Genomic DNA, 25,057 nt, shown 5'->3' with positions numbered 1-25,057 from the left:
TAATGCAACCGCTAGGGCCTCTTCTGTCGACATTCCTCTTGATTTTGGGTGTACTGGTACAGAAGCAGCAGCCATTTGCCATAACACTTAAGAGATTCAAGGTCAATCCCAGAGTCTCACAGTTTTTTATCTTGCAGCTGGAAATTCCCCTAGCCCAGCTCTTGTAAAGCAACCAGCTTCAAAAGCTTCCACTAGGGGGAAACAGTTTCTATTTGTGTTAGTCAGTAGTGTCCTCTTTTAAACACAGTTCCAATAATCCAAAGTTAGTTTCAATTTTCAGTTACTTTTACTCCTTTTTAAAAAAAAACAGCCGGAGACGGTAGAAACAATGTATTCTCTTGTTTAGCTATGTGTCAATGAACGTTCTAAACGCTGTCAATGAACATTCCAAAAGACACCAATCCTGCTAGCAGCCCGTTTCCAGGGTCAGAGCAGTGGTATTTTAGCTCTCTTCACTCTCTCCTACAGGCATATTCAGTCCACCACTTCCCCCCCTCTTCTCCTGTCTCCAAGGGGGGGTTCGATGTGCTTTGCCGCTGGAAATTCAGCCCTTTATGAAAGGCTTTCCAAGACTTCAGCTTGCAACCTCATTGCCTCGGTCTATTTACAAAAGGGGGAGGCGGACTTCCTGTATTGAACCTCCCCGTTTCGATGCCAAATTAAATGTTTAAAAATCTAATTCTCCACTTCAGCTCTACTCACGGGTAATTACTTTGAAGTCAAATTGTCCACAGGAAAAAGTCAGTGCTCTCCGGCAACAGCTATGCGGCTTCGCTCCGTGGAAGAAGCAGACGATTCGAAGCACCGCGCTGCTCACCCCACGTCGCTCCGGATCCCCGAAACTGGGTTTCCCCGCAAGTAGGGGAGGCGCAAAAGGTGCCCGCCGAATCCCACGCTCACAGGCTTCTCCCGCCTGTGATTTTTTACGGGTCTCCACCTTCGCCGTGGCGGCCAGACCCAAATTCCCACGGGGCAAATTCCTCCCGATCAGAGGAATTCCGCCATTACCGGAGGCACCAACCCGGAAGTGCATGTAATGATCTCAGGCAAGCAAGCAAGCCCTGATAAGAGTTAACAAGTCTCTGGCAGTTTTATGGTACGTTTATTTATAAATTACATCCAGAGCGTGGCTCCCAGCCTGCCACACTTTGGTGCAAGTTGGTCACTCTGAGTCTCCGCCCCGTCACAGCACGAAGGGCGCCAAAGTCCAGTCCTTCCTCTCTTGCACTTCTGTTGCATTTTAACCCATTCAGCTCTTCTGGTTCGGGGAGAAGGTGGGTGGAATTCTACCCCCACCCCACCCCGCTCTTAAAAGAAGAGCCTTCTGAACACTGTTTCTCACCTGGTTGCATAGCAACCTCCTCAATGCCGTCTATCTCTTCCCCTCCCTCTGCCTGCAAGCTGTCCGAGTCTGCTGCTCTATCTGAGTCTGGAAACTCTTGGTGAAGGGGGGGGGGCGAGCTAACCCACTCCTGCTCTGTCTGCATTCTTTCATCTTCAGAGTTTGACTCTTCCCAGGCATTCGATTCAGTCACATCCCTGACACTGCATTAGTCAGTCTTGTGGCAAAAGTAAGTCTTGTGTCACTTTAAATTTTAACACATTTATTCTGGCATATGCTTCAATGGACTGGAGTCTTCTTTGTCTTCAGGTGCAGATATATTCTATTATGAGTTGGGGGGGTCAGTCAGGATGATACCCTACATCCCAAAGTTGTAGTCCTGTTTATGTGGGGTAGAATCGATAAGAGGAAACTGACCCAACCAGTCCCTTAGTTAAGTGAATGGCTTTGGCTGGCCAGTTAATACTGTGATTAATAATAATAATATAAAATTATTATGATTTATGAGTCTGCAGAGGATGCCCTAGAGACAAATGGTTGCCTCACCCAGGATGGAGAGCAAGGGGGCACTGTGCATGGGGTGGGGGCCAGTGCTGGAAGCTGGAGACACAGAGACATGTCTTGTTCCGTGCTGGGCTTGGGGCTAATGGGGAAGCAAGATCTGTGGGGGTGGTGATGCTGCAATCCCTTCCATCCTGTGCTTGCATTGCCTGCATGTGTACACAAAACAATACGTCCTAGAAGACACCACAGTCTGTGCTGACTTGCATTCTAAAGAAACTGAACCCTGGGGAAGCACCCCGGAGTTTCTCACCAATCAGAGATTGGGGCTTGCATGCAACAATGTGCACATTGCTTTGGGTGGAAACGTAAGCAGTGAGGGCAATGCAATGCAGAAATTCAGGCAATGACCCGGTTAGCTGGGATGCATGCCAAAAAAGCACAACAGCCTCTTGTAGTTGCAGTGAAGGGTGATAAAATGAACAACATGGCAGTGAGTCCTGATCTGAATCAAGAGTGGGGAAGCTGTGGTCCTTCAGATGTTGCCCCTCCCAACTCCCATCAGCCAGCACTCAGGGATGATGGGACTTGGAGTTCAGCAACAACTGGAGGGCCAAAGGTTAGCTACGGCTGCCATGAGGACCTAAACAAAGCCCAGTAAAATAAGTGCAAAGAGCCTCCCAGTGCATCACCTTATTTCCCAAAGTGGCCAGCCAGGTGTTTCTGGCAAGTTCCAGGTGATGGATGGTGCTGGCGGATGCGACTGATGGGAGCCGGAGTCTCGCAGCATCTGCAGGGCTGCAGCTTCCCCACTGCCTGCTGGTACAGCAATAATACCACCCTGCCCAACCCCTGGGCATCACAAAATCTGGGGCGTAGCAGCTGCTTTGCCTCCTTGCCAAATGGCCTGTCATGCCTCATTAACTTGCCAGAGAAAAGTGTGCCACCCTCCTCTTTTTAGCAGTGTGTGCCTTTTTTAAAGAGGAAGCTGCTCATCCTGTGATGCAGGATTCAGAAGGTTAGGGAAGAGACTGGAGGAGCAGGAGTGCTTTCCTTTGAGCCATGACTTGAAATGTGGCTAAGAAGCAAAAAGAACACAGTGGTACCTGCCAAATAAGGTTGCCATGCGGAGTGCTTCTCTCCAGGAAGCCAGCAGCCATGTCTTCCTCTCAAAAGCACTTTTCCTTCCTGTTCCCCCTAGTTTTCCATCCCCCCCCCCAATGCCTATTGGGCAGGTGCAGAATGCCTTCACCTTTACTAGTTGTGGAGAAGATGGAATTTTAGCAGCTGTAGTTTGCATGACAAGCTACACATCTCCTCAAATACGCTCTTCTATTCCTCTCCTATTGTGGTTTACTTATATGCTGCTTTTTGGTTCAGTGGGCTCCTAGTCATGAACTGCCTAGTGATACAGTGAAATAGGGGTTACCTGTGGGCATGTGCATCTTGCAGAGACCTTCCCTGGCGCCAGAGAGTCACATCCCCCAGCTGAAATTAGGCTCGAAAGAAGCCTTCTTTAGCCAACAGAAGCCGTCTTTACAGTTGGTAGCCAAGAGTTGCAGCACACCTGTGGTGCACACAACAGTTTGCAAATGTTCCCATAGGTCCCAAAAGATTGCCGACCCTTGCAATAGCAAATGCAGTAACCCAGCCAGATGGGTGGGGTATAAATAATAAATTATTAAATTATTATTATAGTACAATTAAAGCGCAATACAAAATTACACACACTGTAGGGATCATCTATGCAGTTGTTGAAGATGCAGATTCTGTGTCCTTTCTCTCTGTGTCTGTCTTTTACCTGGCCATCTTAGCATTCAAGCAAGTGGTTCAGTGCCAGGAAGGACTATCCTGTGTGCTTTTGCTGAACATGTAGATTGACTTCTGGTTCTATATCCCAGTATCCTAATTACTGGCTTTGCTGGCCTGTGGTTCTCAGGCTGCTATCCACCCTGAGCCCTCAGGACAGGGCAGGATAGGGCATGAAAGAAACAGTGCCAACCAACCCAATAGGTACAGAGTACTTGAACTACAAGAGGAAGTCTTTCCAGCTTTTCATTACACCTGTTGCCAGTTGCATGTCTCCCTTAATTAAGGCTTGGCCCCACATGTTTAATTAAATGGCTTGGCTGTGCATATCACACACTCACTCGAACTCTAGATGCTCTGCTTCATTCTGCTGAGAACAAACAGCAGGTATCCATAGTTTCTGTGTCCAATTAGCAGACCCAGTTTAATTGCTGACCTGGGACTGCTTTGCACAAAAGTAGAATGAGATGGTAGAGAAGACAGTGCCACTTTAGACTGCAGGGAGATGCCATTTTTAAAGCATTTCTTAGTTTATTGAAAGTGTTTTTACCCCTCTCTTCAGTCCCAGGTCACTTTTAAAAGATGAGTATATAAGACAGTCCCTGCCCTCAGGCCCACAATCTAAAAGACAGGACACAAAAAGGAAGAGGAACTGTGAGACTGGGAGGTGGAAATCAAACTCAGGCCCTAGTTCTTTGTCATGTCCCGATGGAATGAAGTGGAGGAGCCAAATGTCGCTGAGCTGAGTTGCTTCTTCTCATGCCCATGCTGAAGCCTGATGGAATAGGTGCTGCCAGGTGACCTTTGATGGAAGAAGCCTCGATAGAACGGGCTTCTTAGCTGAGCTGACAGGAGCCCAGCTTTCAAGCTTTTCCTCTTCTGCAGCCTGGTGGAATGGCTGCAGCAAGGCGGCAGCTGAGAAGGACAGAGGAAAAGCCTGATGGAGCTGGCTTCTCAGCAGAGCCAAAGGAGTTGAGCATCTAGCTTTTCAAACATAGTGCAATTCTGCTTCCCTCTCTGAGCTGTGGGAAGAAGTAGGAAACAGGCAAGGAAACAGGCCCATGCAGCATGGCCACTGTCACCCTAAGGTAATCCCTTGCAAGAAAATAATAACAACAATAAAACCACCACATCAATGAGAGAGCTTCCAGCCCACTGCTAGATTTCCACTTGTGGGGAATGTTTTACACAAGGGAGCATTCAAAAATAATTCCGACCACATGCTCTTCAAAGAAGCATGCCTGTTGCCTGCTTTGCTGTCCTTCCGGTGACAGACAGAGACCTTTTATTTCCCCAGACTTTTAGTTTTAGGATGGAAACTGTTTTATTAACTGCTGCTGTTGCTTTGTATTGTTGTAAACTGATGTTTCCTCCTCCCCACGTCCAATGCTCTGCGCTGCTGTCAAGGTCTGGCCAGCTTGAGTGGGATTGTGGAGAATCCCACTCCCCAACCCACTCCTGGCTCTTCCCCAACATGGCACAGACACTGGGGAGGTGTGCTTTGTTGTGGGCCCTTCAGGCCAAGGGAGCCTGGTGCCCCAGTAGAGCACTTTGGCTACCTAAAATGTACCACACAATGGCGCCCAGTGTCTGCCCCCTTTTTCCTTTGGGGACTGCATTTATTCAGAAGCAATAAGCAGGCACTCACCCATGAAATTTATGCAGCCAGCAAAAGCCCACTTTCTTCTTTGAAGAGCAAAGCCTTTGGCTCCCATTCTGTAGAAGTCAATGCTGCATCAGAAGAACAGTTTGCTTTATTCACTCTCTCTTTAGCCAAGGGGAGCTTGTGAAAGCCTAGTGTTTTGTCACTGGCTTATTTTTCTGCATTTCTGTTAATTGCGGGTGAAAAAATTCATTTCCCTTTCCCTCCCACTCCATGTGGCAAGGAAGCTGTTTTCTCAGGTCGGTTTTGTGCTTTGTGGCATCCTTAAGTGGTGTTGTCCTGAAAGGGACCCCATAATCCCAATTTTAGCCAGTACACAATAACAAGATTGGGCCAGGGCTCTGGGTAATTACAAACAGACCTTGCCCTGATCGTTTCCAGGACCAGTGGCTTTATTTGGAAAGGACCGCTTTATTCACCAGGTTGGGATGCTAGAGGAATTTATTTGTTTGCAAATTCCACTCAAACTAATCTGATCTGTAATTCCAGACTAATATGCACACAATAATGCATATCTGGATTTCACGCTCCTCAAAATTTTGCAATGCAATTATAGCCTCACACACAAAACTCCAAACTGCTTATAAAAATGTTTATTTTAAGATAAAAGTAATGTTTAGAAATGTTTGAGAGAGAATACATATTATAATTTGAGTCTTCCTGCAATTCTTGTTATAAAGTTACAATTAAAAAAATATTTATATTAGATCTTTTTTTAAAATTGATTTTTGGGAGAGAATACATCATTTAAAGATGATTTTTTTGTGCAATTATTAAGTTACATTTAAAAATTTAATCTGAATTTTGTGTTGTTGTTTTTAAAAAATAAATTTTAAAAGTTTTGTTTTAACAACTTTTCCTGTCTCCAGGAAAAGGCAAATGACTGGATTATTCATACAAGGCCCAGTCATTCCAGGAGCTTTGTTCTGCCACCACCGGGAGCTGGAGTTACACACTTGCATTCCCTTTCATGCCCCAGCCATAGGCAAATTATTAAGCTGGGGAAATGCTGGGTATCACTTTGTATCCCATCCTATTGTTGCATGCACCCAGTCTCCAAACAGCGAAAGACTTCAGGGGTTCCAGTGCTTTCGCAGGGTTTGGTTTCCTTGGAATGAAGATCAGCGGAGACTGTGGTATCCTTAGGATTTATGGTTTTGTTTACAACCTGACCATAAGATGGAAGGGCTCACAGCATTAGCACTGCCAAAGAGCTTGCCTCCCATTTAGGTTCCCAGGGAGATCTCCGAACCATGAGCTTTGGGTCCAGCATGGAGCAAGACGAGCCTCTGTGCCGCCAGCTTCCAGCACTGGCCAAAGCTCACGCACAAAGCACAAGCTATTGCTCTTCTGCCTTACAAGGTGATGTTGCTTCCAGTTGGGTGAGGTGGGAGAGGAAGGTTACACCCATTTGTCTCTAAGGCAACAGGGCAACCTCTCTGGACCTGTAAATGGTGGCAAATTAGCTGGTCAGCTGAGGACACTATCTTGCAAAGGAACGGATCTGACTGGCTCAGCGGCCTCTGATGCTAGTTTTGAAATCTCCTCGATACAGAATTACAGGCCTTGATATAATCCCAACTGATGTCACTCAGTCCAAGGTCTCATGCCATTCTCATGTCTGAGTTAGGCTGACCGAGAATGCCTGGCCCTGAATCACCCAGGGAGCATTGTGGTTGTGCATGGATTGGGGACTGCACTTCCTTGTCCCCAAGGCCAGCAATCTCACCACTGCGCTTGGGGTAGTGGTGGCAGACATCAGGCTTGCAGCATCTACATACCCCACAGGTCCACCCACCAGACCCATGTTCAAAATAGTGGTGCAGGTGGGGCGTGCTCACTTGAAAGCAGCAGGGAGTCTCTGAGCACATGCACACCCAGCAATTTGTTTTTCAGTATCAGTCCTTCTGCACAAAAATCAACTCCTGGTTTCCACCTAAACTTGGTTTGGTTCAGCAGCCTAATTTGGAAGAGGCAAATCTTTCAGTTGTTGGTATTGTTAATAATCTGGGAGTCAGAAGCCCTTGTCCGATGGACTGCAAACTGCTCCCAGCGCTCCCTTCTGCACCGCCTTGGCTTGGCTCTCAATTAATTTTATCCACATAAATGACCATAAAGAAGGGGCAAACTGGGCCAGATGCCATTTATTCTGGAAGCAGTGGTGCCATTACATGAGTGGATTTTGCAGACTGATGCAAACTGGGACCCTGGAGTTAGGAGTAGCAGGCTTTATCCCTTTGCTTCCTGCTTCCCACATTTTGGGAAAGAGCTCAGCTAGGTCATCTGCTCTGCTCCAAGTAGGACTGGGAGAGACCCCTGTTTGCAACCCCAGAGAGCTGCTGCCCATCAGTGTAGACAGTACCGGATTAAATAGACCAGTCATCTGGCTGGGTACAAAGTTCCTATGCTGAAGTAGGAATCGGCTGCTGTTTGAATTGTGGGGAAGAGGGAGCTCTCATTTATAGTAGGTAAGGAGTAAGGCACCTATTAACCTCCTGCCCCCACAAACCACAGTCCCAATCCTGACCAAGGCCCCTATGCCTGCAGTTTACATTTAATGACAAATTGCATACAAGTGTTGTATATAGTTTGGCTCTTGGGGTCTTGTGTGGCAGTTATGGGACTTTGGCAAAACAGATGACCAGTGTTCCTTTCCTGTCCAGCCTCAGTGGCAGCCTGATTCTTGGTGTGTGTGTTTTCTCCCTGCCCCCCTTCTCTCCTAGAATGGAGGGGATGGCTCCGAAAGCGGCGAGCCAGCAGTGCATCCTCTTCTGAAACGGTCCCAGAGTTACATCCCCAGTACCAAAACGCCACCTGGGCCACCCGTCCTCAAGAGCGGCTACTGTGTCAAGCAGGGGAATGTGGTAGGTCTCTGCCCTGGCCAGCCTTGGTGATGAAGTGGTGCTGGGTTTTAAAACCTGGTGCTTCCGTTGTGGGTGATGAAATCGTCCAGTGAGGCTCGAGGGGGGGGGGTGACTGAACATGAAGGTGGTTGTGGTGACTCCTGGAGAGAATTCCAGGTAGGCCCACAGCATTTTGCTGCCTGAAATGGAGTACCAAACAGTGTCAGCTATCTAGGGATGGGGAAGAAATCCGTTTTGGTTCACATCTGAAGCTGAGCCCACTTAATTTGCACTATCTGAAATATTGCATACCAAAACACAGTGTTTCTTTTGAAATTTTGAAATTCTCTGAGTTTTGCAATGATGCTCTCTAGCCAGGCAATGTGCACAAAAATGCATGTACTCAGGTAAAGTGTGCAGAAAAATGCACATACATTAGTGGGGGGAAATGCGAAAGTGTATATTTGGCAAAGTTAAATAAAAACAGTGTATATTAGGAGAGATTTGCACTAAAATGCTGATAAATCTTTATGAGGACTTTTAAAAATGCATTTTACAAACTCATGAGGAAATGTGGAGAACTGACCTGAAGACTGAGAGAGAGTGAAACTGAGAAATTCACCTATCTGTAGCCCCCACCCCAGCCCCTCAAGTTATAGTCATGGTACCTAAGTTATATTGGCACCTGAGACAGCACATCTCATAAGCACCTCCCCTCCTCATCTGGCAGCAAAAATACATCAATAGTAAATTTAAAATAGCCACCAGTTTTCTGTCATTTCAAGACAAAAACATTCCACCTGGGACAGCTGCCACATCCTGCCTAATGGTAGGGCCGGACCTGTGAGAGAGCCTTTTGAGTGGATACACTGGCCTCCAATTCCCATCAGCCCCAGCCGGGACAGCCAACCATCAGGAATGCTCAGAGTTGTAGGCCAACAACATCTGCAGGGATTCCCCCAGTCCCGATATGGGTCAGGCCAAGGGTCTGGTTCCCATGCTGTCCTCTGCTTGTCCCCAACACTGACTATTCAGAGCCTCTGTACACAAGGGCTCTACTTCACTATTATGCCTGTGGGTGAGGAATCCCATCCCGAAACTATCCATTCTTGTACGTTGTTTTGAAAAGCTATCTAACCTGGTGGCAGCAAATCACACAGGTTAAGTCTGTATGGTGCAGAGAGCAAGATCACAGGCTCTTGTGAAATGTGGATGTTTGGGACAGCTGTGGAAGACTTTGATAGAATATATCAGCATCCAAAAGGGGTTGTTTCTGTCTTTTAGAGGAAGAGCTGGAAACGGCGGTATTTCACCCTGGATGACTTTTCCATCAGTTACTTCAAGTGTGAGCAGGTAAGCCGAGGGCACCAACCTTTTTGGACCAGTGGGCACATTTTGCATTTTGAGAGAGTGCTTTGGGGGCCAGTCACAAAATGGCTGTGATGGGGCTGGTGCACTACACAAATGGGCTGCCACAAGGAACATGGCACAGCACAAAACTACAGAAACAGCCACCCTTGGCATCCTGCCCTTCCTCCTAAAGACAGCAACAGGGAACGTTCCTACTAAGAAGAATGTAAAGGTAAAGGTAAAGGTAGCCCTGCCTGTACGGGCCAGTCTTGACAGACTCTAGGGTTGTGCGCTCATCTCACTCTAGAGGCCGGGAGCCAGCGCTGTCCGCAGACACTTCCGGGTCACGTGGCCAGCGTGACGAAGCTGCTCTGGCGAACCAGAGCAGCACACGGAAACGCCGTTTACCTTCCCGCTATAAAGCGGCACCTATTTATCTACTTCCACTTAAGGGTGCTTTTGAACTGCTAGATGGGCAGGAGCTGGGACAGAACGACGGGAGCTCACCCCACCACGGGGATTCGAACCGCCGACCATGCGATCGGCAAGTCCTAGGCGCTGAGGTTTTACCCACAGCGCCACCCGTGTACTAATGTACTGGTTGGCTACTCCACATTCGCCTTCATTTTTCAGAAATTGCTTAAAACGTAACTGCACATTTTGCTCTGTAACTTTCTTTCTAGAAGGGCTAGAGCAGGAGTAGTCAACCTTTTTATACCTACCACCCACTAATGCATCTTTCTTGATGGTAACATTTCCTTACTGCCCACCAGTGCTCAATGGAAGGAGGATTCAGCTTGTGCCATAGAACCCCCTACCACCCACCTAGAATCCTGAAATGCCCACTAGTGAGCAGTAGGGACTAGGTTGACAACCCCTGGGCTAGAGACTTGATTTTTAAGTTTAATTTTTTAAAAAAGCTTAGAGTCAGAGTGCATCATTGAAAAGCTTTGCAGGCATTGTGTTCCGGCTGCTGCAGGAGCCAGAGTGGTGGCCCCTGAGGGAAGCCAGGCTGCTGTGCCTTTTGAGAATTGCCTTTTGCTCTTGGCTGCTCTCGTGACTGGTGCAAGGAGCCCAGTTCCTTCAGGACAAATGCCTGTTTTCCATTAAGCAAAAAAGGGAGGTTGATGTGAATCTGCTATGTCTGTGGTGGAAAACTGCTGGCCACAACTCCTGTGCATGGTGGCATCAGGTGCAGGTGTAGTAAAGCTGCAACTGGGCTGAAAGTGGGTTTGTGCTGCCCATCATCTGACCAGAGGTGCCTGCAAAGCTCTGCACGCAGTTTGTTTAGAAATGGCCAGAGCAGTTCCCCTGATGACAGTGACCTCAGCCACTGGGCCCCCCCCATCCACCTGCCAAAGAGCCCATGGAGGGTGGGTGGGTGGGAGAGAGAAGGGTCTGGTCGGCCAGCTGGATCTCATTCTCCGCCCCATGCTGTCTGACTGCTGTGAGGGAGTCAGGTTTGGACAATTGAAGATTAAGGTGACTAAATGGGAAGTTGCTTTATGGTCATAAGCACCAAAGAGTAATGCTGCTATTTCAGGCTAACGGTACATCCAGTTAAGATCCTTTTCTCACTATGGGCAGCCAGATGCAAGCAGGCAGGACATAAGCACAGCCATGCTTTACAAACTGTGCTCCCAGTAACTATTCCATGTCATGACTAGCAACCATGGAGAAGCCTTACACTCAGTAAATGTTTCTAACCTCCTTTTCAAGACATCCAGTTGGGCAACTATCACTACATCTTGTGGTAGTGAATTCCTTTGTTCAACTCAGCGCTGTGCAAAGTAGTTTTTCCTTTTGTCTATCCTGAATCTTCCAATACTTGGCTTTGTGGGATGAGCCCAAGGTCTAGAAAAGCTTCTGTTGCCTCTTTGTACAGCTTTGTACAGTTCTATCATGTATACACAAGCCCCATAACTTAACTTTTTCCCTACTAAAATGCTCAAAAGTTGTAACCTTTCCTCCCAAGGATGTTACTCTTGCCACCAGCTCCTCAGAAGCTCATCTGCCAACTCAATGGCTCCATTAACTGCTCTCGCCTAGATTTTCTGCTCTCATTGCTGACAGTTCAACTACCTGGCGTCTGTTTTGCTTGTCTCCTCAGGACAAAGAGCCATTGCGATCAATCCTCCTGAAGGACGTGCTGAAGACTCATGAATGTCTAGTGAAATCCGGGTATGGCTTTTGTTTCCAGCTGGGTTTTATATTTGGCATTGGCACTTGGAGCCAACTTCTGCAGGTTCTGTCTGTGAGGACCAGTGAGACCCAAGGTTTTGGGGGCCCCAGCACCTTACTGGAGAGATAGAGATAGCGGCAGCCCCAATTACTTGGCAATTGCACAGGGATGAAAAGCGGTATATACCCTGTAAATATGGGACTTTAAAAAGAAAAGATCGCTGCTAAGATTGGTAGGAAGAGCTCTGTCATCCCTTTGCAGTTCCTCTCTTGCCCGACACAAATGGAACTTCAGCTTGTCTAGTCAGGTGCCTCATCATGGAATAGTTAAGGAAAAGGCTTAAAGTGGGGGGAGTGATTTGATTCAGAGGGGAATAGAAGTTTAAACCCTCTCTCACAAACCCTCTCTCTCATTCCGTCTTCTTCTTCTTCAAATTTGTATACAGTTCACAAAATAAAATTACAATATAAAAACATAAGATACATAATAAAAATAAGAACAAAAAACAAACCAATAACCCCCCAATACATTTAAAAGTTGTTTTTGACTGGTGCCTAAAGATGTATAAGAGCATTCCACAAATGGGAGCCACTGCAGAAAAGGCCTGTTCTTGTGTTGCCGCCTTCCAGACCTCTTCTGGAGGAGGCACATGATGAAGAGGCTCAGAAGATGATCTCAGGGTCCGGGTAGGTCATAGGGGTAATTTACAGATTTATAGGTCAAAAGCAGCACTTTGCATTGGACCCAGAAACTAATTGGCAGCTGGTGCAGTTGGGCCAGGATCAGTGTGATATGCTCAAACCATTTTGTTCTGGTGAGCAGCCTGGCCACCAAATTCTGCACTAGCTGAAGTTTCCGAACTGTCTTCAGAGGCAGCCCTATGTGTAACACATTGCAGTAATCTTACCTAGAGGTTACCAGAGCATTGACGGCAATAGTTAGGCTGTCCCTGTCCAGATAGGGGTGCAGCTGGGCCACCTGAGCCTCGAGCAACAGCAAAGGATCCAGGAGTACCCCCAAGCTACATACCCACTCCATGAGAGGGAGTGTAACCCCATCAAGAGCAGGCAACCTCCTAGCCCTCTGGTCTTAAGAACCACCCACTAGCAATGCAAATCAAGATAATTATTCCCTAGTGCAAATAGGAGCAGAAACTGTAGTCTTTGGCTTAGTGTTTTGTCCAAATGGGGTTATGGTTTATTTGAAGAGAAACAAACTACCTTGTTCAGACATAAATTCTAAGCCTGGAATATTAGTTTGTGTTCCCAGTAGTGCTATATGGTTGCTCATAGTAACTCATGAATCTTTCCATGACATGCAAAGTAGGGCATTCTATCTCTCCCCCCCACCCCACCCCCCATGCATCTATTAGCTGTGAAAAGAAGCACCAGCACAATTTGCGTTCCTTTACGTTCCCTTTGTGCAGCTAATACCAGCAGCTGGGTGTGTGTGGGAGAGAGGTTTGCACTGGGAACGGGTTCTTTCTCCTGTACCTTCACCCTCTTCCATCAGCCACAAGATTTGACTTGTATCTGTAACTTTGGGAAGCAGCTCAGGGCACCTTCAGACTGCTGGTATTTTGTAAGAGGGATTCAAGAGCATACCAGGAAACTTAGGTAAAGGGACCCCTGACCATTAGGTCCGGTCATGGACAACTCTGGGGTTGCGGCGCTAATCTTGCTTTACTGGCCGAGGGAGCTGGCGTTTGTCCACAGACAGTTTCCGGGTCATGTGGCCAGCATGACTAAGCCACTTCTGGTGAACCAGAGCAGCGCATGGAAATGACATTTACCTTCCCACCGGAGTGGTACCTATTTCTCTTTTTTTCTTTTCTTTTTTTATAATATTTTTATTAATTTTTAGCATGCAAAAAATTTTAAGACATACCACACAAATACATACATACATATGTCCTTGTTTGGACTTCCTCCAGCATCTCTGATAGCCTTCCGTCTTGATTATTTCTCCTGCAATTCTTAACTTAATATTGCCTTTACCTTTTCTAACAAATCATTTCTCCCTTTCCATTTTTACAATATTTCTTAAATTACTCCTCACAGAACTTCTTGTAGTCCTACAAACGTAATCCGATCATCACAAATACTTTTCAAATACTCAGTAAATTTAGTCCAGTCTTTGGTAAACCTCTGGTCCCGCCGGTCTCGGATCCTTCCTGTTAGCTTGTCTAATTCTGTGTAGCCCATCAATTTCATCCTCCATTCTTCTAATGTCGGTAGTTCTTTTTGCTTCCATTTTTGGGCCAATAATATTCTTGCTGCTGTTACTGCATATAAAAACAACTTACAATCTTTCCTGTTTATAACATTTCCAACAATACCTAAAAGAAATGCTTCCGGTTATTTAATAAAAGTGTATTTCAACATTTTTTTCAACTCATTATATATCATCTCCCAGAAGCATTTCACCTTTTTACATTCCCACCACATATGATAAAATAATCCTTCTTTTTCTTTACATTTCCAACATTTATTACTGACTTTATACATTTTTGCTAACTTAACTGGTGTGATGTACCATCTATACATCATCTTCATCACGTTTTCTTTTAATGCATTACATGCAGTAAATCTCAAACCTTCTTTCCATAGTTTGACCCAATCGCTTAACTGAATATTATATCCTAAGTCTTTTGCCCAATGAATCATAACTGATTTTACCTCCTCATCTTTCAAGTGCCATTCAAGCAGTAATTTATACATTTTTGACAGAATTTTAAAATCATTATTCAATATTTCTTGTTGAAACCTCGATTCTTTTTCACAGAAACCATTTTCTTTGATATCTTGTTTAAACACTTCATTCACCTGATAATAATGTAACCAATCATTAACATACTCTTGCACTTCTTCGTATGGTTTCAATTTCCATTTTCCTCCTTCTTTAATTGCTAATTCCCCATACGTTATCCACTTCCCACTCATATTGACCTTTTTTACACACATCATTTCTAATGGAGACAACCAATGCGGTGTTTTTGGTTCCAACAGGCTTCTATACCTATCCCAGATTTCAATAAGAGATCTTCAAAATATGTGGTTTCCAAATCCTTTATGGACCTTTTTCTTGTCATACCATAAATATGTGTGCCAACCAAATCTATTATCATGACCTTCTAAATCCAACAGTTCTGTATTTTCCAATTTCATCCACTCCTTCAACCAATAGAGGCATGATGCTTCATAATATAATTTCAAGTCCGGCAGGGCGAAGCCTCCTCTTTCTTTAGCGTCTGTTAATAGCTTATATTGTATTCTCGGCTTCTTACCCTGCCAGATATATCTTGAAATTATCTTCTGCCACTCTTTAAATATTGCTGCCCCTTTGATTATTGGAATTGTCTGAAACAGAAATAACATCTTTGGTAGCACGTTCATCTTTATTGCTGATATCCTTCCCCAAAATGACAATTTCAACTTTCCCCATACTTCTAAGTCTCTTTTCACACTATTCCACATTGGTGTATAATTGTTTTGAAACAGATCAATATTTTTGGAAGTTAACCAAATTCCTAAATATTTAATTTTTTTAACCACTTCTATACCTATCTGTAAGGGACATGGGTGGCACTGTGGGTAAAAGCCTCAGTGCCTAGGGCTTGCCGATCGAAAGGTCGGCGGTTCGAATCCCCGCGGCGGGGTGCGCTCCCGTTGCTCGGTCCCAGCGCCTGCCAACCTAGCAGTTCGAAAGCACCTCCGGGTGCAAGTAGATAAATAGGGACCGCTTACTAGCAGGAAGGTAAATGGTGTTTCCGTGTGCAGCTCTGGCTCGCCAGAGCAGCGATGTCACGCTGGCCACGTGACCCGGAAGTGTCTCCGGACAGCGCTGGCCCCCGGCCTCTTGAGTGAGATGGGCGCACAACCCTAGAGTCTGTCAAGACTGGCCCGTACGGGCAGGGGTACCTTTACCTTTACCTTTTATACCTATCTGTGGTTGCAATGTTTTAACCAGTTCCTGTTCCATATTTTTAACCAATATCTTAGTCTTCCTTTTGTTAAATTTAAAACCTGCCACTTGAACTGTTCTATCTCCTCTATTACTTCCTTAATACTTATTGATGGTTCCTCAATTGTTGATACCAAGTCATCAGCAAAGGCTTTTACCTTATATTCATTCCGACTGACTGTAACCCTCTTTATCAAATCATTCTTCCTTATCTACCTTAGAAGTATTTCCAGTACCGACATGAATAATAGTGGAGAAAGGGGGCATCCTTGTTTTGTGCCTTTAGTAATTACAATATTGTCTGTTGTTGTATTATTTACAATCAGTTTTGCTTTCTGCTCAGTATATATAGCTCTTAAACCATTAAGGAAGGATTGATCCATATCCGTCAGTTCCAAATTTTTAAGCATAAATTCCCAAGATATATTATCAAAGGCCTTTTCCGCAACCACAAAAATTAACATTGCTTGTTTTTCATTCCTGGCTGTCAGATATTCAATAATATTAACTATGTTCCTTATGTTATCTTTCATCTGTCTGCCAGGAAGAAAACCTGCCTGATCTTTATGTATAATTTCTTTCAGTATTTTTTTCATCCTGCTCGCTAATATGCTTGCAAACAATTTATAATCATTATTCAACAACAAAATTTGCTGATAATTCTTTACTTGCATTAAATCAGAATCTTGCTTCGGAATAAATGTAATATATGCTTCCTTCCATGTTTGAGGTAATTCTCCATTCTTTAATATATTATTCATAACTTCTTTCATTGGCACAGAAAGGATGTGCTTCATTTCTTTATAGTATTTTGCAGTGAATTCATCCGGTCCCGGTGTCTTCCCACTTTTCAATTCTTTTATAGCTTCTTTAATCTCTTCTATTTCAATTGGGTCGTTCAGTCTTTTTTATCAGTCAGAATTTTTTGCACCTCCTTTTTCCTCAGGAATTCTTCTATTTTTCTAATATCACTTTTCTCAGTTCTTTTATATAGGTGTCTATAGAAATCTACAAACCCTTTTCTAATTTCTTTCGGATTATCTGTTTCTTTCCCATCCACTATAATTTTGTTAATTGTATTCTGTTCCTTTCCGTTCTTAATTTGCCATGCCAGCCATCTTCCAGACTTGCTTGCAAACTCAAAATTTTTCTGTCTCATTCTTTTAATATTCCATTCTACTTCTTTATTTATTATCATTGCAAATTGAGTTTGTAATATTTTAATATTTTGCTTTATTTTCGAATTGTTTAGTTTTTCGATTAATTTCTTCTCATTTTCCATTATTTGTTTTAAAATTTCTTTCCTCCCTTTTTCTCTAAATTTGTTTTTAATCGTATTTTGCTGAATAAAAACTCCCCACATCACCGCTTTGCTGGCATCCCATACCGTATTAATTTTCGTACCCTTATTACAGTTGTTCACAAAATAGTCCGTTAAGTTCTTACGTGCCTTTTCTATTATTTTCAGATCATCCAAAAGACTCTCATTCATTCTCCATCAAAAGGTTTTTTTCTTCTATTCCTTTTATAACACACTTTATTGCATTATGATCCGACATTACCTTTGGCTGTATTTCAATTTTAGAAATTCTTGGTGTTAATTCACTAGAAATCCAAACCTGATCGATTCTTGACATTGACTGATTTGCTTGTGAGTGGTAAGTGAATTGTTTTTCTAATGGGTGTCTTAATCTCCAAATATCTATCAAATTACAATTCTCAATCATCGAAAAAAAAGTCTTAGGTAGTTTCCCTTCTTTAACTTTCCCACTTGCTCTTAATCTATCCATTTCCATTGACACCACTCCATTCATATCCCCCATTATTATGATTTTCTGATCCATAAATTCAAGTAACTTTTCTTCCAGTTCTTTGTAGAAATCAGTTTTATTTCCATTAGGTGCATAAATCCCGACTATTATCAGTTTTTCGCCTTGCCATTTGACTTGAACTGCCATAACCCTACTGTCAGGGGCTCAGGAGCAGAGGCACAGGAAAGGGAGGAAATAGAGAGCGAGGGGGAGGAATCCGAAGGAAATGTTAGCGATGACAGCGGCCCGAGGTCTCTTGAGTCTTTCCAGCGAATCGGAAGATTCACAGAAAGGGGCTCCCATGGTCAGAGCAAGGGGGGTGCCTAGGGGGACACCCCAGGAAGAAGGGGCCAGAGGGGACTCAGAGAGCAGCAGTTGGAAATCAGGACCAGCTTCCCCACCAGAGCGCAGTAGGGGGGAGGAGTCCCAGGTATCGGGATCAGGCGGCTCACCGCCAGCGGGAGGACATGAGTCAGGATTGGCCACGCCTCCATCGGAGAGCGAGGAAACGGTCAAGAGGAAGGTTGGAGGCTGGGCGCGCGCGCCAAGTTCAAATGTACAGGAGGGCGGCACAGTTGGTAGCCCAGATAGGGAGCCAGGTCCTAAAGCCCGCAGAAAGGAGGGACAGGAGTCAGGGGGGTCAGCGTCAGAAGAGTCCAGGAAGGAGGAGACCCTGGGGGGCAGAAGGACCCAGAGGAGAAAGGAGAGACGGAAGAGGTGGAGTAAGGTTAGAGTCTTAAACTGGTGTACAGGGGGTGGAGACTCAGACGGAGCTTCGCCGGTCTAGCCTCTAAGACTTAGAGCTGGGCGCTGCGGCTTGAAAATGGAAACTGTACTTCAATAAAGACTTTTGTACATTACTACCGGCTAGCGTTGGTCCTCTGTGAGCTGGGACCTGGAGCCAGCTCTGACACCTACCTTCTTCATCTTTGAAAATCTGCTGAGCTTCCAATTTATTTTTTATATACAACACCACCCCTCTCTTCTTGCTTCTGTCTGATGAAATAAATTTGTTTCCTAATTTCTTATTAATTCCTTTCTATGTCTTCTTGCCACATGAGTCTCTTGTAAACAAATAATGTCCAAATTCTTCCTCTTCAGATAATATTGAATTTTATTGCGGGTTTTTTTATCGTTAATCCCATTAATATTCCAAGTCCATAGTTTCAGCACCATCTTGTGTTCTTTCTTTGTAAGTCAAATAAATTAAAGTCTTAAACCTCCTCCTCCTCTTCTTCTTCTTCTTCTTTCTTCTTCTTCTTTTTCCTGTTCCTCTTCTTCTTCCTCTTCCTGTTCTTCTTCTTATCTGTCTCCCAATTCCTCCTTCTGATCCCTCTCCCCTTCCTCCCCTCCCACTGGGCCCCCAAATCCTGCTCCTGCTCCAGCTCCTGCTTCTTCTTCTTCTTCTCTTCTCAGTTCCTTGCATCTTCTCATAAACTTCTGCGTTTCATCTGGGTTTGTAAGTTTAAACTTTTTCCCTTTATGAAAAAAGGAAATTCCTTTCTGGTAATTCCCATTTAAATTCAATTTGATTTTTCCTCAAAGATTGTGTCAATGGCTTGTAAGGATCTCGCTTTTTCAACAAGCAAAGTGGAATGTCTCTAAAGATGATTATGAAATTTCCATCGATTATCAATCTTGCTTCTCTATTTTTATGTAATATCAAATTTTTCATTTCTCTATCTTTGAAAATGATTAGACAATCGCCTGGAAATTTCTTTGCTTTAACCGATCTTGTCTTAATCCGAAATACACTTTGAATTGTTTTCATCACCTCTTCCACTTCCATACCTAACCATTGTGCAATTTCTAATGTCAATTTCTCCCTTATGTTCTCCCCTTGTACCTCAGGTACCGATCTCAACCTTAGATTCCCCTCTCTTTGCCTCAAATCATTCATAGCAATCGCATCTGTCAGGGGCTCAGGAGCAGAGGCACAGGGGAGAGAGGAAATGGAGAGCGAAGGGGAAGAATCTGAGGGCAGCGGAGGGGAGAATGACAGTGACCCGAGAGATTCCATGAGCCTCTCCAGCGAATCAGAAGATTCCCAGAAGGGGGCGCCGATGGTCAGGGCAAGGGGGGTCCCAGGGGGGACGCACCAGAAGCAAGGGGCCAGCGGGGACTCCCAAAGCAGCAGCGGGAGATCAGGACCAGCTTCCCCACCAGAGCATAGTGGGGGGGAAGAGTCCCATGTGTCAGGGCCAGTGTCACCTCCAGCGGGGAGAGAAGATGAGTCAGGGCTGACCACGCCTCCATCGGAGAGTGGGGGAATGGAGGGGAGGTCAGATCCAGCTAGCCTCCCCGAAGGGGGAAGCAGTGACAGGAGCAGTGTAACGGTCAGGAGGAAGGTAACCGGCTGGGCGCGCGCGCCAAGTTCAAATGTACAGGCGCGCGGGACAGCAGAAAACCCGGATTGGGAACCAGGTCCTAAAGCCCGCCGGAGGCAGGGGGAAGACTCAGGGGACTCAGCGTCAGAAGAGTCTAGGAAGGGGAAGACCTCAGCGGACAGGCGGACCCAGAGGAGGAAAGAGCAAAGGAAGAGGTGGAGCAAGGCTAGAGTCTTAAACTGGTGTCTGGGGGGAGGAGACTCAGACGGAGCTTCGGCGGTCTAGAGTTTGAGACGTAGAGCTGCGTGCCGCGGCTGTGAAAGCGAAACTGAGCTTCAATAAAGACTGTTTTATATAACAACGAACTGGCGTTGGTCCTTTGTGAGCTGGGACCTAGGGCAGCTCTGACAGCATCCCATATACCTTCTTGCGTCTTATTAATTTCTGAAACTTCAGCTCTCATCTCCTCCTCCTCCATCTTAACCTCCCTCATCTCTAATTTTGTTCTTTTCTTTCCCTCTTCTAGACTCGGTGTTCTCTTTGTCATCTCCTTCATTTGTCCTTTCAATTCATTAACTGTCATATCATTTTTTTTGTCCATCTGCTCCAACCTTGTCTCTAAGTTTTTCTCACTTTGCTTAATATCTCTCTTTATCTCTGCAAAGTTTTTCTCACTTTGCTTAATATCTCTCTTTATCTCTGCAAACATCTTTACTATATATCCTTTCGATTCCGTCTCCTGTTTTGATCCTCTTCTTTCTCCAGGTGTTGCCTCTTCACCTCCCTTTTTCTGTGAATGGGACATTTTCTTAATAATTCTCAATCTCAGTTATAGCATCCAATATTTAAAAAATAATAATTTTCTTGCCACTTGCTTGGCAATCAAAATTTATAACATCCAAAAAAATGAAGGGTTAATTTTTCTTGCCACTTGTTTGGCTAATCCAACCAGTACAATTATAATCCATCTGTAGCCTTATTGGAGTTCACCAATTGGGTCTGCGTTGCTCCGGGACAGGAGGAAGGAAGTCAAAATGACACCGAGGTTGGTTCAAAGAAAGAGTTTATTCTGCTCTCCGGATAGCAGAAGGCACCTGCATGGTGAGTCCACAGCAAGTACAAAGAAATGACAGGTTTCATGCAGTTTATATATCCTCCAGGCACCCTCTCACTCCTTCCCTAGGAGCCCAACCACGTCGGCCTATGTACACAGGTTGACATCACATATGTTCCTGCTCTGGTACTCTCAACCATAAAAGGATCTTCCTTCCTGTACTTCTGACCATAAAAGGATCTTCCTCTTCCTACTCTTATCTGGGACGCAGAGGTCACCATTTCCGAGAACACACTCTGGTGTTATTCCCAGACGTGGGTCTGCGCGCCTTTGTGGTCAGCACACATGCATCATCCCTGCTGTACTGGAACTTGGCAAGGTCACTCATTGCCGCCACGGAATGATAAGGGAGAGAGCTTTGTTCTTGTTATGGATTTACTCAACGGCTTGAGTTTATGCATTTTAGCTAAGGAAAAATAGGAATTTTGGTGCAGTTTAAAACTGCCTGCACAGTCAGTTTTTGGGTTTTGGAAACCCATTCCTTCACATCAAGTGGAGACAAGGGAGTAAAATAATACCATAAATAATAAAAAAATTAAGAGAGTGATAAGGTAGGCAACTGGGAACTCAAAATAATAAGACCCACTCAAAGAAAAAAGCAGATGACAAAGGGATATCTTAAGGATTAAATTTAAAAATACACAGCATATCAAGGAAGAGATATTCTATTTAAATTATGAGAGAGTGAGGAAAGGGTTAACAGAAGTGAATGAAATTTGCAGGTGTAGCAGCCCCTACCAAATTGTAGGCAGATAAAGCCAGGAATTTTCATGAAGGGCATTTTTAAAGTTAGACTTTTTAAACAAGGGAAAACTCTCCACGTTTTTCACTTTCTGCCAGAATCAGATGCAATTTGTGGGCATTCTCACCCCTTCTGAGGGGATGAAGCCTGACAAATTTCAGAATAGCTGGATCCCTGGAAAAGAGTGAGTTGGGGAAAATGTAGTCCCCCAGCAATGACCAAGGGTTGTCATTGGGAGGAGGGTTGGGGAACAGGGGAAGGAAAAATAGATCTCTCAATTGACTTTATGTGGGTGGGGAAGTATGGTAAATCCTCAGGAAAGACTAGGGTGGGGCAAAGCCTTTGTAACAGAAGGGGGTGTTTGGGGGTTTTTCTCCATTAACTTGCCTAGAGTTAGGCATTGATCCACATGAGAAACAGCCATAGCTTTTAATCCCTCCCCCAAATCAATGTGATTGGAGCACCTTGGGAAATAATTTATTATAACTTTAAACTTGACCTGTCTGTCAAAAGGAACAGTGGTTTGATTCCCGCCCTGCCCCCCATACCCACAATGCATGCCCCCTTCTAACACACTGGGTTTTTGGCTGGGGGGGGGGTGCGCGTTCTGCTTTGCATATTTTGGACAGCCAAGACCTTTGAGCTACTCAGAATCTTAGGGAGTCCCTGATCTTCCTCAAGGCAAGACTGTTACAGATGCAATCTGTCCTGGAAACATGAGCTAGAACCTTTGCCAAATTATCCTGATTCACCTTCTAATTTGGGGTACACACACAGGCTATGCATACCCATGGTATTCACTTCTCCAACGTGAGTGGAGTCAGAGTCAAGGAAGTTACAAAAGGCAAGAATGCCTGTTTTCAAGAGGTGGACGTTTCCACTGTTGGAAAGCGACTGGGGCCTCTCCCAGCCCTGCCTGGAGATACTGGGAAGGGAAACTTGGAATTTCTGCAGGCAAAGCAGCTGTTCTCTCACTGGTGGTTGCAGGTTTATTTTGTGTTCCAGACGACAACTTAATAGTGTGGGAGAACTGTTGTTTTTTGCTGGCATGTGTGTGCATGTGTGTATTACATGGTGTGTTGCACAGCGGCAAATTAATCAACACAGAATCTTCTTCATAAACTGAATAAAACTTTTACTTAAGAAAATAAACTTGTTCAGAAACAGCATAGATAAAGAGCATACACAGAGTGCTCATAGCAGCTACCTGACTCTTCACAGAGCCACAGTCATAGTCACTGATTAACCCTGGAGCCACTCTGCCTGCAACAAGACACACAGGCACAGGCACTACACTGGCCTGCCTGCAAACAGGATGCAAATCTATAGAGAGAATGAGTCATCCTGTAGATGAGTCATAATGATTCAGCAGTTTGCTGTTAACAGTTAGCAGTTAATGAATGATTGTGTAGGCCTTGTAGGCCTTTCCTTACTGCTCCTGCTCTTAGCCATTTAATGTCTTGCCAAAGGAATACTGCAACACTTTTTGTAAAATACAGTGGTGCCTCGCAAGACGAAATTAATTTGTTCCGCAAGTTTTTTCTTCTTGCGAGTTTTTCGTTTTGCGAAGCACGGTTTCCCATAGGAATGCATTGAAAATCAATTAATGCGTTCCTAGGGAAACCGCTTGCCAGGCTGGCGGTGCGGAGAAGGGCTTTTCTCCCCACCGCAAGCCTTCAGCACAGGTACAGGAACAGAGGGGAAGGCGCGCAGCGCTTTCCCTCTGTTCCCGGGGCTTGCGTGGGAGGAGGGTTTTCCCTCCCCACCGCCAACATTCAGAACAGCATTCTGAATGTTGGCGGTGGGAAGGAAAACCCTTCTCCCACCCCAAGTCTTCAGGACAGCCATCCGAAGGCTGGCGCGGGGAGAAGGTCTCTCCGCCCCCCCCCCCACGCCAGGCTTCGGTGCATCCTTCAGAGGCTGCTGCCATAGTCACGCGTCACTTCTCCAGCTGGGAGAGGGTCGCGGGGCTATGGCTTCTTTAGCCCCGCGCGCGCTCTCCCGGCTGGAGAGGTGACGGGCGCCTATGGAGGCTCCTGCCATAGGTACGCGTCACCTGGGAGAGGGTCGCGGGGGGCTTCTTTAGCCCCGCGCGCGCTCTCCCGGCTGGAGAGGTGACGGGCGCCTATGGAGGCTCCTGCCATAGGCGCCCGTCACCTCTCCAGCCGGGAGAGCGCGCGCGGGGCTAAAGAAACCCCCCGCGACCCTCTCCCGGCTGGAGAAGTGACGCGCGCCTATGGAGGCTCCTGCCATAGGCGCGCGTCACTTCTCCAGCCGGGAGAGGGTCGCGGGGGGCTGGTTTAGCCCCGCGCGCGCTCTCCTGGCTGGAGAGGTGACGGGCGCCTATGGAGGCTCCTGCCATAGGCGCGCGTCACGTCTCCAGCCGGGAGAGGGTCGCGAGGGGTTTCTTTAGCCCCGCGCGCGCTCTCCCGGTTGGAGAGGTGACGCGCACCTATGGAGGCTCCTGCCATAGGCGCGCGTCACCCGGGAGAGGGTCGCGGGGGGGCTGCTTTAGCCCCACGCGCGCGCTCTCCCAGCTGGAGAGGTGACGCTCGGCTATGGAGGCTCCTGCCATAGGCGCGCGTCACCTGGGAGAGGGTCGCGGGGCTATGGCTTCTTTAGCCCCGCGCGCGCTCTCCTGGTTGGAGAGGTGACGCTCGGCTATGGAGGCTCCTGACATAGGCGCGCGTCACCTGGGAGAGGGTCGCGGGGCTATGGCTTCTTTAGCCCCGCGCGCGCTCTCCCGGTTGGAGAGGTGACGCTCGGCTATGGAGGCTCCTGACATAGGCGCGCGTCACCTGGGAGAGGGTCGCGGGGGGCTGCTTTAGCCCCGCGCGCGCTCTCCCGGCTGGAGAGGTGACGCTCGGCTATGGAGGCTCCTGCCATAGGCGCGCGTCACTTCTCCAGCCGGGAGAGGGTCGCGGCAGGCTGCTTTAGCTTCTTTAGCTTCGGAGCATCCTTCCGAAGCCTGGCGGCAGGAAGAGGTGTCCCCGCCCCGCTGCCAGGCTTCGGAGGAGGTCCGAGGACAGCGGGGTAGACGCGCTGCGCTTCCCCGCTGTCCCGGAGATTTCCCTATGGGCTTTCGTCTTGCGAAGCAAGCCCATAGGGAAATTCGTCTTGCGAAGCGCCTCCAAAACGGAAAACCCTTTCGTCTAGCGGGTTTTCCGTCTTGCGAGGCGTTCGTTTTGCGGGGTACCACTGTAACTCACATAAAGAAGAAAAGTGTGGTTTCAACATGTCGGCTTTTCCTTCTGTGTTTTCTAGTGATCTTCTAATGCGGGACAATCTCTTTGAAATCACAACGAGCTACAGGACCTTCTATATCCAGGTAAAATACCCTCCTGACCAGTGGAAACTTGGCAGGCAGGGCAGTTTTGGGGAAGCATCCTAGGGGTTCCTTGGAGAGAAAA

The 25,057-nt window shown here is 46.2% G+C and overlaps 1 protein-coding gene across 5 annotated transcripts in view; it reads left to right on the top strand.

Moving 5' to 3' along the window:
• Window positions 1-25,057, top strand: part of PLEKHA2 (pleckstrin homology domain containing A2) — a 106,038-nt gene that overhangs the window by 58,566 nt on the left and 22,415 nt on the right. For 3 of the 5 annotated variants that reach the window (XM_028708044.2, XM_028708043.2, XM_077919854.1), the window contains 4 exons: window positions 8,039-8,179; window positions 9,443-9,511; window positions 11,619-11,689; window positions 24,912-24,975. In XM_028708044.2, the coding sequence (XP_028563877.1) occupies window positions 8,039-8,179; window positions 9,443-9,511; window positions 11,619-11,689; window positions 24,912-24,975 (345 nt within the window). Of the gene's footprint in view, window positions 1-8,038; window positions 8,180-9,442; window positions 9,512-11,618; window positions 11,690-17,121; window positions 17,159-24,911; window positions 24,976-25,057 lie in introns of all 5 variants that reach the window. The other 2 variants (XM_077919853.1, XM_077919855.1) reach the window with 2 other exon arrangements.

The sequence above is a fragment of the Podarcis muralis genome, chromosome 15, assembly GCF_964188315.1.
Source record: "Podarcis muralis chromosome 15, rPodMur119.hap1.1, whole genome shotgun sequence".
Classification (NCBI taxonomy): Eukaryota; Metazoa; Chordata; class Lepidosauria; order Squamata; family Lacertidae; genus Podarcis; species Podarcis muralis.
Note: the sequence above shows the minus strand (reverse complement) of the source record. Positions and strands in the feature narration are given on the sequence as shown.